The sequence below is a fragment of the Excalfactoria chinensis genome, chromosome 1 (genome assembly GCF_039878825.1).
Source record: "Excalfactoria chinensis isolate bCotChi1 chromosome 1, bCotChi1.hap2, whole genome shotgun sequence".
NCBI lineage: Eukaryota > Metazoa > Chordata > Aves > Galliformes > Phasianidae > Excalfactoria > Excalfactoria chinensis.
The window spans coordinates 88,762,239-88,779,007 of record NC_092825.1 but is presented as its reverse complement, the minus strand read 5'-3'; the positions used below and the strand labels follow the sequence as shown (position 1 = coordinate 88,779,007).

The window sequence follows — 16,769 nt, the reverse complement described above, 5'->3', positions numbered from 1 at the left end:
GGCCAGAACCAGTATTATGGACAAAGGATGGTGGAGAACTTCCAGATCCAGAGCGAATGGTTGTCAATGGCAGAGTCCTAAGCATCAGTTTCCTAAACAAAACAGACAATGGCACATATCGATGTGAAGCAAAAAATCCAATTGGCCGAAACAGCACAGAATATGTTCTGATAGTACATGGTAAGTGCATTCTCTTTAGTTCTTTGGTGCATGTTACACATCTGTAGCATTTCAGGAAAATTGCTTACTTATGATTATTAATGAAAGAATAACAGGAAAAAGCAAAAAGGATAATTGCACTTTTATTGATGCTATCCTGTAGTTGTAGTGTGTGTGTTTTCTTCCTTCAACTGGATGCCTCTCTTCATAAAGTCCAAACAAAATACATTCATCAATGTAAGCATCTGTAAAAATATTTTGCGATATGTTGGGTACTGTTCTGTGAAAACTTGCCTCATGCATACTGAATAGCTAAGGTGGTTACAGAAGTATATATGAAGGGAAAATTGGAAATACAAGGCAAAACGCTCAAGTTACAGCTTGCTACTGAGGAAATTCTGCTTATCCGTGTTAGCTGATCATCCATGATTTTTATAATCAGTCCTCAAAAATATATTCTTTACTAAATTCATGGTACATCTTCCGATGAAACTGTTAAATCAGAAGGCTCCCATTAAATTACAATTTATTTTCATTGTTCAATTAGGCAACAGTATGTGTCATGTTAAAATCTAATAGGCTTTTATATTAATTGTGAAATAGTTTGATATAATTCAAATATAGCAACAACTGTAATAAAATGTTGGCATTTAACTTCAGTACAGCTTTACAGTGCAAATCAAAGTATAAAGTTTGTCTTATCGCAAATATATATGTAGTAATTACTAGAAAATTATTGAATTATAATCTAAGTGAATAACGAGGTGAAAGCTCCACTATCCTTTACTGTGGATAAAGTACTGTGGTCCTTTTTTCTACCACTTTCTGTATGAAAACAGCTTTTTATAACTATGAGAAAAATAAAATGAAACAATCTAATACAGATTGTAGTCTGAAAATAGGTATGGGAACTGTGTAGGCTTTATTCAGCTTGTAATGACTTCCCGCGTAAGAAATATTTGTTTCTTAGTGTTTGCAAGCTCTCAAAAATATTTTTCACTAAAGGCTTAATCCAACTACTGGCATTTGGCATAAAAGTTATAATAAATGCTACTTTCAGCTTTCAGTAATGAGCTACTTTCTTAGGGCTGTTGATGAAATGTGATTTATCAAAAGAACTCCTTAGATTGCTTTTCATTTCTCTTAAAGTTCAATATTAGTTTATGTAGCATTAATGACAGAAGTAATGAGGAGGTCTTTACATGAGGAGCACGGAGCCTGTACTGCTGTGTGAGTATTTCTCTGTTAAAAACAAACTGAAAAACTAAACCCCCTAACCTCTACTTACATTGAGTACTGCAAAAAAAGAAATTCTTTTGCATCCCAGACGTGGTGATGTATTGGTTGTTGGCTGCACATACAAAGTGCACTGCCTTGGATGAGGTAATGTCTTTCTTGCTTACCAAATAACAGAAATTTGTATCATTTGTGTTTTGTGCCCAATTTATTTATGTGACAATTTTTGAAAACGTGGCCTTTGATAATAGTAGATTTTCCATCAGTGCTCACTTTGCAGAATACCCCTATCAAAGAATATTTCACAATCATCTCCTATGTTTCTTTCATGTAGCAGTATGCCCCCTGTTGATCTGATTATCTTGCAACAATTTTATGGCAATCTGTAAAATTATTCATTATCAGGAAGGCATTCTGTTTTGTGGGGACACATTAGGCATGTTATAAGGTTTAGCTTGAACATTGCTGACCTTTTCTGTTATGAGTACTGTCATTTTCTTAATTGCATTTCTGCAATTCTGGTGTTGGAACTGCAGAAGATAAATGTCAGGTGCTTCCTAGATTACTATAACAATGTAAGGAGTGTGACAGAGTATGTGTTGGTGTTTAGTGCTTAACAACTTACTGCATTTCTGAGTTTTTAAGTTCATTTTAAGCACAGAAGAGACTGACATAATTATTTTATGAATTGTACCACAATTGGTTGTATAGATCAATTTAGACAGTGTCTTATCCTTTCTCTAGTTCATTGGATTCCTGAATGTCCCTAGTGGAACCTAATCCTCTCAAAACAATTCATTATTATCATTCTTGCTCTCTCCTCTTCTCTCTCTTTTTCTGCTAGCAAAACTACTTTTCAGCATTTTCTGAGATGCATTCTTCTTTTTAATAGAGGATGTATTTTCTCTGTATCTTCCAAAATATATCATCTGGGAGCATCCTTTGATTTGCCATCACTTTCCTTATACCTGACTTGTAACTTTTTGAACCTGCTCCTTCTCATGCAGCTGATGTATCATACAAACATGCCTTCTTACCTTGAGTCTTTGGTGTCTAATACAGGTACATGCCAGACATAAGGAGAGGTATATTTATAAAGATGTGGGAGAGGAGGGGGCAGAAATCTGTATGTGGGGAAAATCTCACTTCAGTAATGATTCTTTGACATTGCAAGTCAAGGAAGTAAGGTCTAGGATAAGAAAACTGCCAAAACTATGTGGAATAAGGCATAAGTGCCATGAGTGCTAGTAGCCCACTTTACTTTATGGAGCCTCTGAAAGTCCAATGCCACAGATTTAAACAGCTAACAAATCTTCTAGTATAATCTTCAGCCCAGAGGGCATACAGTGATGTAGAGAAAGAATGATAATCACTTCTCCAGGTTTAGGGGGATACTGTGTCTGATTCTGTTTTCCCAGGCAAGCTGGTGTGAGAAGGCAGGGGACATCAATGACTCTGCAGGGTCAGAGAAGTGTAATCTATCTGATTCATAACTTCTTTTGTTTTTGTTTTTGTTTTTGCACTTCTACAACTTTTCTTTCTTCTGTTCATTAAGGGTTCAAAAGTTTCATATGATTTCTATTTTTTTTTTTCCCCTATTTATTTCCTCTCAGTGATACTCTGTATTCCCTCAATTCCTGAAGTTATCTCCCTAACTCAGAACAGATTTAGACAGCTCTAGTGTGGACAGAAGCTTCCCTAGAAATAAAAGATGTCATTCATCATAATTAGAGATAAAAAGTAAGGAAAGATTATATACATATTAATTGTACAAACCAAGAAATGAGTGTCTCATGCCTTTGCCAACCTAGACAAAATATTATAAAAAAAAGTAATATTATTTCCACCATAAATGACAATGATGTAATAGTATTTTGATGTTAAGTGATGGCAGTGAAAATGCATATTTCTATAAGCAGATAAATGGCAATGTATAATATGAATACCATCTGATAAAATAAGAAAACATTTTTTAGATTTATATTGTAATTAAAGCAATCAAAGAAAATGAACATATTTAAATCAAATAAAAGACAATGACTATTAAACATACTCATGCTGCTTTGCTGAATCAATACAGCTGCTGCTTTTTTTTTTCTTAACTTCAGTTATTAATAATAAGTGTCAAGAAAACATTTCATGAAGGAGGAAGCAGGGCACAAAGTCAGAATTTATAGGCAGCAGTGCAAAGGCAAGACAGTATGCTTGAACATTTGTCTCTTGCAGTAACAAAGGCACTTGCTTTAATGCCTGTAGCTGTTGTCATTTCTGTATTCTAATTGGTGAGCTTAGTATTTTGGAAGTGCGCATTCTTGTTAGATATATTACATCCTTCCTTTGGTAATAGGCTGCCAGCAATTTTCACTCTCTTATAATTTATTAAGAATTTTTGTTTACCTTCGTCTAAGTATTAGTCATTAATCATCAGTAAGCAGAGCTAACTCTCAAACTTGTGGTGCTTAGATCAAAAACATAGATTCTACTGGCAAAGTTTAGGTAATATCTACATTGGTAGAGTTGAGAGAGGATGTGGTCCATCACAATCAAACTGAAGAAACAGATGCTGTCTATATAACTTGTGGCCTCGGGATGACACTATTGAAAGCCTAGTTCAGCACTGTAGTGAGTAGGTGACAAAAGTCCACATCACTGAGAGAGATTCTTAACGGAAGAGGCAGCATTTGATAACTCACAGACCTGTTTGAAATAAGCTACCTTTATGAAATGTTCTGATTTACTAATTTAAAGCCATGCATGCAATTAAGAGAAATACTCAGAACGATAATGTGAAATACATCAGTGGTCTACCAAAGAAATACAGTAATTGACATGAATAAGCTGCCTTGGATGGTCAATTATATATATACAGTAGAAAGAGACTGAACCAGGAACTCAGTATTTCTGCAGAATAAGATGTAGCTTAGCATATTCCCTTGACTTCAGCCTCTAAATTTTATTTACTTATTTATTTATTTATTTTGAGGACAACATATTTTTCTGCAAATAAAGGCAACTGACTGAGGTGTATCCTTGTTAATATTTTGAAATATAATTTCAAACATGAAATCTCCTACAATATGCTGAACTTAAGGTTCTTCTCCTCTGGACTGTATTTGTCTTCCATGTGCATGTCCAGTCCCATTACAAAATATTTATCATGTTGGCTTTTTACAGTAACCTGTGGCAACAAGTTTCTGAAGTGAATTATGGCCTTTGAGGAAAAAGTGTTCTCTTTTGTTTGTTTAAGCCTGTTGGGTGAGCTCTTCATTTCTTAACTTTCCAGTCCACTTGGCATCTTTTGCTGTTTGTGCTGCAGGTATTGGAAGTGTCACAGTAATGGCTGATCATGTTTGTATTCTGATGGTGTTTTCTCATCTCTCTTACCATCACCTCCATAATTTCCTTCAAATCCCAGTACACTTCCTGTTATGAAGTGTCCCACCTGGGCAACTGGCTCATATCCAGTTTTAATTCCCGCAGCTATTCTTATTACTGTAATGTTCCTATTTCCACCTTTGTTTTGCCATTTTCCAGTTGAACAGCTGCATTTCAGCTAAAATCACTTTTATTTTCATGTCACTTCCCTTCACTAGATTCTCAAATATTTCTACCTCACTGTCAGTATCTCACTAATTTTCATTTTAGACTACTTGCATTCAAATTCCTTTCACTTTTATCCAGACTCTCCTTCTTTTATGGTCACTTTCTGAACTTTTCTTGACTTTTTAATTTTAATTCTAATAGCAAACCTCTTTGACTGACTATTCTCCGTATCTGGAAGACATCTATGCCAAATTTTCACCAGCCATGTCGGATTATTATTAGTAGTATTTACCTCTACTTCTACATCTAACTTCTACCTTCACATGTTTACTAAAGGAATTCATGTTATGAGGCCACCAATAATTACAGCACTTTGAACATTTTTTTCTATGCAAGTTTCTTTTCAGTGTAGTAAAAACTGTGGAATCCAAAACCCATCTGAAATCAAACTTCATTACATCTATCTGCTCTAAACTCCTTTATCTTTTGCCCACTATTATATATACTACATTTTATTTCTATATTGAAGTTCTCACAGAAGCCCCTTTATTTATGTAACTCAGTTGTTCATGTCTCTCACTCTATGGAAGTAAACGCTAAGTCTGAATTCATTTGATATATGTCTGAGAAGGTATGACTTTTTTTTCCTTTTTTGTGAAAACTGAAGATGTCAGATAGGCCATAAATCTCCTAGATTCTCAAATATTTTCACTACAAGCCTCTGATAAATCTTGCAGACTGTTTTTGGACACTTTTTCTCATAAACATGTTTCAAAAAAACATTAAAAAAATTCAGTGCATAGTAGAGAGAGGTGGGAAGGACAGAAATGAGTTGGAAACATCTTTATGGAGCAGTAGGCTGAGCAGTAAACTAGTTGTTCTCCATTTTGGTGTCAAGATTCTAGATACTGAGGTGGCTGTACATTTTCTAAAGTTGCTTTCTTTATGGTTCCTGAGATGAAACATCTCACTTACTTTCAGAGAAGAGACTTTCCTTGCCTGTGGGAAAATCCTACCCTTTGACTGAGCAAAGCTTGTGCTTCTGAAAAGAGAATTGAGCAGACTTGTGATGTAATGGAGCAATAATAGCCTGCAAAGCTACAATAGAGAGTGTTTTTACTAAAAACTAACTTCACTCCCACAGCAATCAAGGCATATCAAGAAAATAGGTCTCAAAAGACCACTTAAGACTTCATTTGAAATTCTATGCATGTGAATGTCTATACTTTTTAGTTTTGAGATTTTTTTTATCTGCATTTGAATGAAAAGAAAGTGGGTGTCTCAGCTCTGAATCCATAAAACAGAGGTGAAAAGAACAGTCTTTTCTATTTCCATCTTTTAAGAAGTAAAAATAAAATAAAGACAACTCACTGGCAGAAGAATTTGAGCTTTCAGAGGAAAAATAAACAAAGGGATGCTCTTGAAGACTTCTACCAACTCAAAAATGTAAATAAGAGTTGATAGTCTCACATTAGCCTTTCTTTCCCCCAACCTGCCATTAGTTTTTCTCAGCTTCTGTGCAAAAGCTGAAGCATAGAGGAATTAGATTGTATTGTGGCAACCCTGAGAAAGTAACTAAATAAGAATCCTCTGTTAAAGGTGGCAGCACTGAGGTAATTTTATTCATGTGATATTCTGTGAAGTGTAGCCCTTCAAATTATGTTGAACTATTTTGATTTTTGCATGTACATCAAAATTCTAAAGTGACAGCGTCATACTGAGTCAGTGTTGCAATATTAAAATTAACTTCTCCAAAAGACTCTTAGCAGCACTAAAGCAGGTGGCTTGATCCTATAAGAATGGGTTTTTTGAATGCTGCACAATCAGTTGAATTAAGAAATCTTTATGTAATATAGGTTTTATTATTGGACATAAGAAGTATAATGTTTATTTGATGTTTTTAGGTATGAGAAGTCTGTCAAGAAACTCATGGTGGAATTGTTGGCTTAATTTTATGGATGAATTGGCCAGCTATTATCCCTGAACACTCACAAGGCAGCTACTTTGAAATTGCTTTTTGTTGATAAATACTTGCACAGTAGGGTCTATAGCTGAGCTGTGTGAACTGATATTTCTTCATTTATAGTGACTTTAGAAAAATAAGATACTATTTTTCTTTTCTTTCAGATAAGCTCAAAATTATTTTGTAAAGGTCAATAAAATAACATTCCCAACCACAGTAACGGTTTTGGAGAACCTGTTTAACACTTCTGCAGTTTTACATTAAAATAATGGTTTTGATTAAAGAAAAGTTTTAAAATACTAATTTTCCCTTATTTTAAATGGAATGCTTACAGAAATTGCTGAATCCCAAGTATTTCACTTTACATAAATCAAATTTGTCCTTTTTTTTTTTTTTTTTTTTTTTTTTTTTTTTTTTTTTTTGCCATGTGGAGGTAGCGGGAGCTCTCTTCACAGTAACTACCTATTAAAACACGTATAGCTCATTCCTGTTTGAATAGAAGTTATCAATGTGCTTATTCTAATAAACTGTAGGTTTGGATCATGTCTTTAATAATACGCAGTACCTGAAGAAATTTAATTTTCTATGTACATGTGTAATTGGCTAATGTGATAGTTCTTGATTTGGACTCCCTCTGTGATTTCTGAAAAGGAAAATATTGCATGCAAGTTTTGAATAGTAATGAGGATTCCTCTCCACACACAATATGCACAGAATTAATTATTTGGCTGCTTGTATATGGGTAGAGCATCTACACTGAAGTACTTCTTTAACTACACATGCTAGATATAGCACAGTTGCTCTTTCAAACAGAATTCTTAAATATTCTTTATTAGAATATACTTCTCAAATAGTATTCTTGAGTTGCTATCACTTTGATTTGCTTATATCCTTATATCATGGATTTATCTCAATTTTTTATGGATTTCAAGCTTTGCTATTGCTTGCTGCTAATGTTCTTGAACTTTACTTCAGTCATGCTTTTTCGGGTGAGAGGTTAGACTGCAAAATGACCATATCTATGAATGTAATATTCTGGCTTCGTGAAGAAAATAAGACTGTTAACAGAATAATTTTACTTGAGTGTGATGACAAAGTTGAAGTCAAACAATTGTTAATGATTTTCTGTTTCCAGCAAGATCATTTATTATTCACGGAAAACCCAAACGAACTGTAATCTTTCTTTTAACCACTGTGTGCCTCATGGAATACAAATAATGGTCTTTTGTCTCTCATTCTGATATGGTGCTTCTATAATTTACCTTTCTTTTGAGAACAGGTTGCTCATCATTTCACTTAATTCGAGTAGAGAAATGAGAGAAATGAAATGGTATATAGTGATAATAATTTAAATATCAATTGGTGATGGTAGCCTGATAGTACATCGGTACCTTGCTTTCTAACCGAGATTACAAGGCCTGGGAAAGTAGAACAAATCATTGGCTCTGAGCAAAGGGAGACAGATATAATTGCTTTAGGGAAATTGCTCATAGCATCCTGCATCTTCACCTTGCCGCTGAAGGGAGTTCAGAAAACCTTCTGTTAAAATGTTGCAGTTTTGCTAGAGAGCTATGAGAATTTCAGTATCTCAGGTCTTTGATCAAATATGAAGAACAAAAGCTCAGAAGCAAGTAAACAGTCTTGAACTTGCTTGTCTCAAACCATTAATATTTCTAACATCTTTAGTTTTCTACTATTAATCTGTTGTTCTCATTATTATACTATTGCTATTCCTAATTTTAATAATTAACAAATTATTTTTCTGTAGGTTACCTTACATTTCTATATGAATAAATAAAAATTGTTAAAAAAAAAAAACTGTATGAAGAAAAAAATATTCAATTCATATTTCTTTATGTATTCTGTTACTATTTTTCTCTGAATAAATAAGGTGTGTTTTTTTTTTTCCCTTTGATTTCAGTATTATTACAGCTAAATGACTGATCAAACTGATAAGGAAGTGAAATTTTCCTGGATAAAATTACAGACTCCTTACTACATCTTTCTTTACAGCTTAACTTAAGTTTTAATTCGTGGTGGAACAGAAATAGCTTTACTCTATCCCCCAAAAAGGAAACTTCTAACCTAAAATCATGAACTGTTTTTTCTAGCTCATCATTCTTGAATCCTTGACCTAATGCAGCATTTTTTTCTTTGTTATTAAATTTATACTAATTTATTGCTAAATCATGACATAGACTTTCTACATTGAATCTTCATCTGCCTTGTTTTGGGTTACCATGAATTACTTTGACTTTTTTCCTAAGGATTCACCACATTTTTCATGGCTTTCAAGAGAGTGTGTTGCATGACTCACACAGAAATTGGAAGAGACACAACGAGTAGGCAGGAAAGCAGTAAGGGTATATCTCAAAAACGTTCTCAGGCAATAGAAAAAAAAGAGTATTGCTTGCAAGTATGAATGCATATCTACCAAAGCTGATAATGTGCTGTCATGCAATAACATGACTTCTTGTAAGAGGTTGTTTTTACCTTACAAGAATAAAGTAAGCTTTAAACACATTTTGGTGAAACTTAAAGGCAAGTATCTGTGAACAGATCTCTAGATATCTGCTACTTCTGATGGAATTTGTGTTATAATATGAGATAATCTGTCATTTGTAGAAAGAATGGGCCAAAAAATTTTCAGTCTAGGTCATTTTTCTTTTATTAGAAGGCTCGGAAGTAGAAGAATTAATGATTTTATTTCTTTTTTCTTTATCTACTTTATATTCTAGCCTGCATTTCCTTTACCTTTCCTTCACCTGTATCCACAAAACTTAATTAGTCCCCAAATACACCCTTGAAGAAAAACCTTACTTTTGCTTGGTAACTTCATGCCTGAAGAGGGTATGACTTTCAGTTGAAACTACCCACATTCTCACAGCAAGTGAAGAGGAAACCAAACCAAAGGAGAGGAGGAAGGACAGGAAAAGAACTTGGCAGGGTAAACTCTTTCTTTTCTTTAGATATTTCTGTGGGTCACAGCAATAGTGGATTGGTTTCTCCCTCCATGACTTCTGTTGTTTTCTGTTTTCATTTGCTCCACATTTCTTAATCCTTGATGGGTAGGAAGCAAGGAGAAATGATGCTAACACATTGCAGTATTCATTTACTGCTTGAGTGAGGAGAGCTCTGGATGGCTTTCATCATTCACAGGCAGGAACTGAAATCTCTTTACATTGATTTGTAAATCTTTTTTTTTATTATTTTTTATTTGTTAATAAATAAAAGGGATACAACCAGTTTTTCTTTATAACAAATACTGCAGCATTCCAGTGGAATGGAATCTTATTTGATGGCTTGTTAGTAAAAGTACCGAATAACCTGCCCACATCAGTGAAAGCTGTATAATTACAATAAGAACAAGTCCTGAATGTATTGCATATGTCCCAGCTAAGTCCCAGCTTTCATTGTAGTGAAGCCAGCTTCATGGGAGAATGCAACTAAATGAATAGCACTGTTTCAGTGAAATAAATAAATAAATAAATAGGATCTTTTTCTTTCAGGTAGTGCATTATGGTAATAAGAAGGTGAGAAACAAGTTTATTAATCAAAAACAGTGCAAAGAAGTGCAGCAAACTATATTTTTGTTCCAAAGATGCCATTAACTTCCCCAAGCTGATTTTCAATAGGATATAGCTATCATACTGTGACAAAGCATTTCAGATTATTGTTGGACCCCTCTGATTTTTGAAATAAAGTAATTTAAAATAAATAGCATTCTATCTGATGTCTTTTTACTAACCTTAAAATTATTGCAGTGAGTTTTATGTTGTTTAAGCAATTTCAGTGATTTGTCTGGAATTTCTCCGAGAAGTGAAAGCAGCAACCATAATAAAATAGAGATCAGCAATCTATTTACCTCCATTTAGTCTCAACACTTGACTCCCTATGAGGGAAATTTTAGAGAATTCTCCTTGACCTCTTTTTTTCTTCCTAGTGCCATTCTGGATGAGTTTTTGAAAATTTTTTTTGCACAGAAAGAGTCAAGTGTCATTCTGAGAATGCTGTCATCTTTGTTCAAGGCTGCTGGTGTCTGAATTCGTGTTGTGTATTAGCTTTTCTTTATAGATTTTCAAGGGCCAGATGCTGGTACTTTATTTCATTTAATTTTGAATATTTCTATTTCACAGCTTGGGGAAACAAGGAAATGTGGCTTGTCTATATACCATAACAGAATAAAAATGTATTTTTACATTTTAATGTTGCAGTGGCAACAGTCCTAGAATATCATACTGATAATGATAGAATGTCGTGCTACTGGGACAGATCAGACTGGTGGTTGGTGACTTTTGTGTTAACATTTCATCTTGAATGCAGTGAAACTGGCGCTTTAGGTGTAAGGACAGTTGCAATTTTAAGAGGTTTTATTTTCTTTTCTCCTTTTGAATGAGTTTGTTTCAGTAGCAAATTGCAGTGGGACCGAGGAGATACATTTTGAACTCCATAATCACAACCAGAGAACTGGGAGACATTCTCTTTAATAATTCTGTGTTCATTTCCCTAGCTGTGGAATGAAAGTGATGCTACCTTCTTTTCCCTTACTTTTTTTCTCTTGTATCTAAGTAAGGATCTTACAGAAACTCAAGGCAGAGATTCATTCTTTAGTGTATACATATTTGTTTATGAAGAGTTATGAACAAAATCAGAATGCATCTATATGCACTTTTAAAAGTACAGCTACTTTTGAGTCTGCAGACTTGAACAGTTCCTTAAAAGTGTCATTTTTATTTAGTATATCAAATTACAACACTCTTTTCTTCAGCCTACGCCATGTTCTGCTGACTTTACTTCAGTTCTTTCATGTAACTGCACAAGCTTCGCTACTGTGCTCAGTGAATTATTTGTAACTCTTTCAATTAGAAAGATGAGCTTCTATTCAAGATAGAATAGCTCTCTTAAATAAAACAATAGGCTTTTATTAATATTACCACTATAAAATGTGGTAATATTGATGGATTATTAATTAATATTAATATGGAAATATTTTTTTTCACAGCTGGCAAAATGTAATCTGGGGGAGTAATTCTTTCATTCTATATATTTGGGGTAGTGTAAGATATTGTATGTGTGACTTTAGAACATGGGAGACTAATTTTTCTGTGGAATACTCATCTTGATATGTCCTCAGAGGTACATTTCATGCAAATAGCCATTAATAATGTAAAACTAATAAAGTAGAGCACTTGAAAACAAATTCTCCAGTATTGAAGAGTTCACCCACTTGAGAGTTTAGAATTTCCTTATGTTAAGGTAATCTTCAATATCTACTCATCAGAACAAGCAGTTATCTTGTCAAATATATCCTTTTACGTTCTCCATATATCACCTGGATTTAGCACAAGTAGGAATTAAGAAATACTACATGACAACCTATTTGCTTTCTCTGGTAGAAAAGAAGGGCTTCATTTTAAAGGTTGTCAGGCACTAGCACATCACTTGAATATTCATGTTATATGCTTCCTGTGGTTCATTATTCCTGTGATACCTATGTGCAGCCATGAGTGTAACATACTATAGTTTGCTTTCCAGGTGACAAAGCCACGTTTGCGGCAACATCTGTGCTGTGCATAAGGGTCATGTTTGGCTGGACAGATAAAACTTTTTCCTTTTTTTTAAAAAAAATATGAAGTGCTACTCAGAGCTGTGCCCCTCAGGAGGAGCAATTGAAGAAAGCCACTGTCCAGGCTCTCCAAGTTGTTCCCTGACAAGGGTGGCACTGGCTGGCTATGTGGAGTGCCAACAGGTCTACCAGGATTGTCACGAGGACTGCATACTCCACAGCAATGTGTGTCTGGAATATGCCCCTCAACTTCAACTCTTGCACACTTACTTCTGTCAGGGGCAGCGCGGGCAGGGACAAGAACCAGGCCAGTAGCTTGTGAGGACGCAGCATGTGGTGATAGCAGACCCAAGCCGGAAATCTTCACCTGGGGTAGAAGGAAGTCATAGAACTGACCACTGCCATCAGGCACAAGAACTTCTTGTCACCTCCCATGTCCTTCCTACCATATTAAGGCACTTTCTTCCCATTGCTTCTTTCTTGTCATCTGCTTGAGAGTCCTGTCTCCTTGTTTTCTTACAGTGATGGCAAATAAGGACAGTTAACTTTCACTTCGTAGTCAGCTTCCTACTAATCCTCATTTTTTTATATTTATCATGCTTTTAGTTTTGTCTTAAGCTCTTCTGGTCCATACATGTGTCTTAAAACATGCCACAGTGTGATAATAAGATCATCACATTAAAGGACAAACTTTTAAGCAATTTTGGGTGATACCATGCTGCCAAACCGGAGTGTTAACATTGAAGTGGATTTGGTTCTTTGCCTTCTGTTCTTCTATTCCTAATTTTCTAAGGATAAACTTTGGACAAATAGCATTTATTTACTTGACTCTTGAAAAGGAAGAAGTCATTGTCTTCTTTTAAATACATTTTTTGTCCCTCATTTGCTACTGAAATATATTGCTTTCAAAATAGGAAAACAACTGTTGACGTTTCTACAAGAAGACAGAAAACTCTCAATGAAATCAAAACTCTGGTATCTTTTAACAGATTTAAAGATAGATAGATTGTGATTTTTTTCCTCTGTCTTACTGGGCAACCAAAGTATGTTAAATCAAACCTTAATAAGCTCCCACATTTTCCAACATTTAATATGACCTGCTGGCCCATTAAATATATCAGAATAATGGTGCTATGTGAATTTATTTTCTATCCTTCCAAATCTGCCTGACCATTTTAGCCCAGCTGTGTATTTTGCATTATGAACTCATCCACCACTAGTCTCTAATTGTTTTAGCTAGGGATCTAGATCTACATGAGGCTACATGAGGCTTTTATTAAAAGGTTTCGGATATTTTTTAATGACATCTGATTTGCCAGCAAAAATGTCAAGCACATAATTGCCATTTCAGAGTTTCATAAATCTGAATCAATTAGTAAAGAGAACCCCTTGACCTCATGTCTGCAAGGCTTCATGATCATTTAGTCTAAAGTGCTAAGGAGATATTGGCACATGATATTCAAGCTGAATGATCCCTTTGTTCAATCCCATTTTCTGGGAGCAACTCTAAATGCAGCTCCCTTTGAATTTAAAACCTTGCTAAATTATTTAGTACAACATACCACAGACTGATTAAATTTTGTGCAGAGTACTGAGGTTGTTTCCCAGGTAGGTCATCACTCAGTTCAGTTTAGCACTTAAAATTTCCTTCTCTCTTAGTAAAAATATAGTGCAGGCCATCCATCATTATCAGTCTGTCCTTTAATTTTTCTGTCAGACTTTGTCAAGCTTGAAACAAAAACCTTTACTTTTTATCAGCTGCAGACATTGTTGTCTGAATTGTCCTCAGTCATTTCAGCTTGTTGGTTTGTTTTTGTTTTTGTGGTTTTTTTTTACCAAGCATGTCAGATATTCTCAATAAGTCAGATCCATGTTTCAAGTAAGCCTACTGAACCAAACAGAACCATTTCTCATTTATTTGGAAATGGAGAGTAAAAGTGCTTAGGACCAAATCTGCAGTGAGAGTAAAGTGTCCAGGCTCCTTGCACTTAAATGGGTGAATGTCTTCTGTTAGATTAACAAGAGTGCAACATCAATTCAAGAGAAAAGGATAGGCAAGCACAAAATTATGATCGGGCCGGTCTGGACAGCGTTTTGAACTAGTCTTGTACAGCACTATTCTGCCACTCATAAACAGGCTGCATTTATGCCTCTCCTAAAGAGCAGCCTCCTGAACAAGCCAAGCAGTACATTCTCATCCTTTCTTCACCCTCCATACACAATCAGCTGTCAGATTACCTGCTGTCTGCCTTCACCTTGCCACTGCTAGTGTGGCTTGAAGTCATGCTAACTTACTATAGCATTCCATGAAGAACACCCTTGAAACCTTCTCCATGCTTCTCTCTGAATCCACTGAACCATCTTTCACTGAAAATCCAGTTGCAGTCTCATGTGTTATCTGTGGGAACATTCATGAAAAGGTGTTGAGTATAGAGTCCATTATTCCCTTCTGCATGATATCTTATCCCTTTTCTGTTTCCAAAAACTTTTATGGAAACAATTAGTTCTCAGTGAATTGTCTGTATTTCAGAGATAGCAAGGTGATGAATACCATGCTTATTACATTACTGAAGTTTCGATAGAATATGTTACACTAATCATTCCTTATAGTAGTGAGATTTCTAAACTAACAGCGGCAATGATTATTTGATTTCTGTATCTAACATGGCTTTCTGTCCTCTTTGGTTCCCCAACTGCAAAATATGTCTATTTTCTGCTTCATAGGAAGATGGGGATTAATATTTTAGTATTATGGAAACAGTGATCTGGTGCATTGGTTTGGGTATGGCCACCTGAATTAAAAGTTCCACTCTGCATGGTCCCATGGTCATAGCAATCCTCAGTATTTAGGGGCATGAAAGTCATAAACAAAAAATTGTTTTTGGCTGAACATTCTGTACAACCAGATTCAGAAACTGCAAGGCCAGAAAATAGAATTAAATATCTCTGCAACACACATTTGCTGGACTAAAGTTTGCAAATCCATGTTCTAGAGATACTTCTTGACAGTGAGCTCAAGGAGAGATCAAAGCTATGTAGCCCTTTTGATAGTATGTTTCTCAGTAACTGACGAAGAGAAAGATGTGGATAACACAGGGATCTGCTTCACTAGAAGCATGGTAAGTGTGCCCCAAGGTGAAAACACTACCAAACAAACAAACAAACAAACAAACAAACAAACAAACAAACAAAAAACAGAGTGAGAAAGTTTTATAGAACTGGAAATAGTCAAATTGTAATACCTCTTTCTGGCATTTAAATGGACATTTAAAATACTGATGGAGATTCATATGCCTTAAACAGAAGCCTGTGCTTTTGTCATGGTTTTGTGCTGTCAATATTCTACATCATGACATCATGTGCGGTATGAACTGTTTTGGTGGTATAAGAAAGTGTAACAGAGGGTATGTGGAAGTGTAACAGAGGGTATGTGGAAGTGTAACAGAGGGTATGTGGAAGTGTAACAGAGGGTATGTGGAAGTGTAACAGAGGGTATGCGGAAGTGTGGAAGGTTCATGCTCCAGATCTGTGGAATGGCAGCATCCCGAGTACTCAGCTCTTGGAGGAAACTACATATCCCAGGGGACAACGCGGCCAGAGACGAATCACCAGAGGAGGAGGACACACATATAATCTCGCTCCCAGGCTGGAACGTCCCTCTTTTCACCCTGTCTATCGCTTTGGAGCGCTCCATCCCTGCCGTCTCGCTAGCCGGGACTCTTTTTCTCTCTTTCTTTTTCTCTGCCTTGTTTGATATAGTAGTTGTAGTTATATTGTATCATATTGTGTCTCGTATTTAGTAAAATAAGTTCTTTCCTTAGATTGCTGCCCTTGTTTTTGTTCATTTCCCCCCTTCTAGGGGCAGCAGCCTCTATCACGGATAAATCTAGATAACCCGATTACAGCTTTGTGTTTTATATATAGCTTTTGTCTGTATATAACTCTGTTACAGTTTATATTTGCAATCTGTCTGATTTTTGAAGCTACCAAACTCACTTACTTCCCACATCTTTACTAAACAAGGAGAAAATGAAGGCTGCTGCAGATTATTTTTTCTTTTGAGGCCCTTGTTCTGCATCCTCTCATGCAAGAAACAAACAAGCAAAATACAAACAACAACAACAAATGACACATTTTCAAGGCAAAAACATTAAGGTTTTCATAGGAACCCATAAATCTTCCTGGAAAAACTGAGAAAGAGTCTTTCTGTCACAGAGACTCAGTAGGACTGGTAAACCTAAATAAGGAAATAACATGAATGCGGTACTCAAGTGCTATTTAGAATGCTAATCTTCATCTAGG

General features: G+C 35.3%; 1 protein-coding gene across 3 annotated transcripts in view; it reads left to right on the top strand.

The window, feature by feature from the left end:
- CADM2 (cell adhesion molecule 2) overlaps positions 1 to 16,769 on the top strand; it is a 640,564-nt gene that overhangs the window by 576,048 nt on the left and 47,747 nt on the right. For all 3 annotated transcript variants that reach the window (XM_072327210.1, XM_072327211.1, XM_072327209.1), the window contains one exon: positions 2 to 180. In XM_072327210.1, coding sequence (XP_072183311.1) covers positions 2 to 180 — 179 coding nt within the window. The remainder of the gene's footprint in view (position 1; positions 181 to 16,769) is intronic.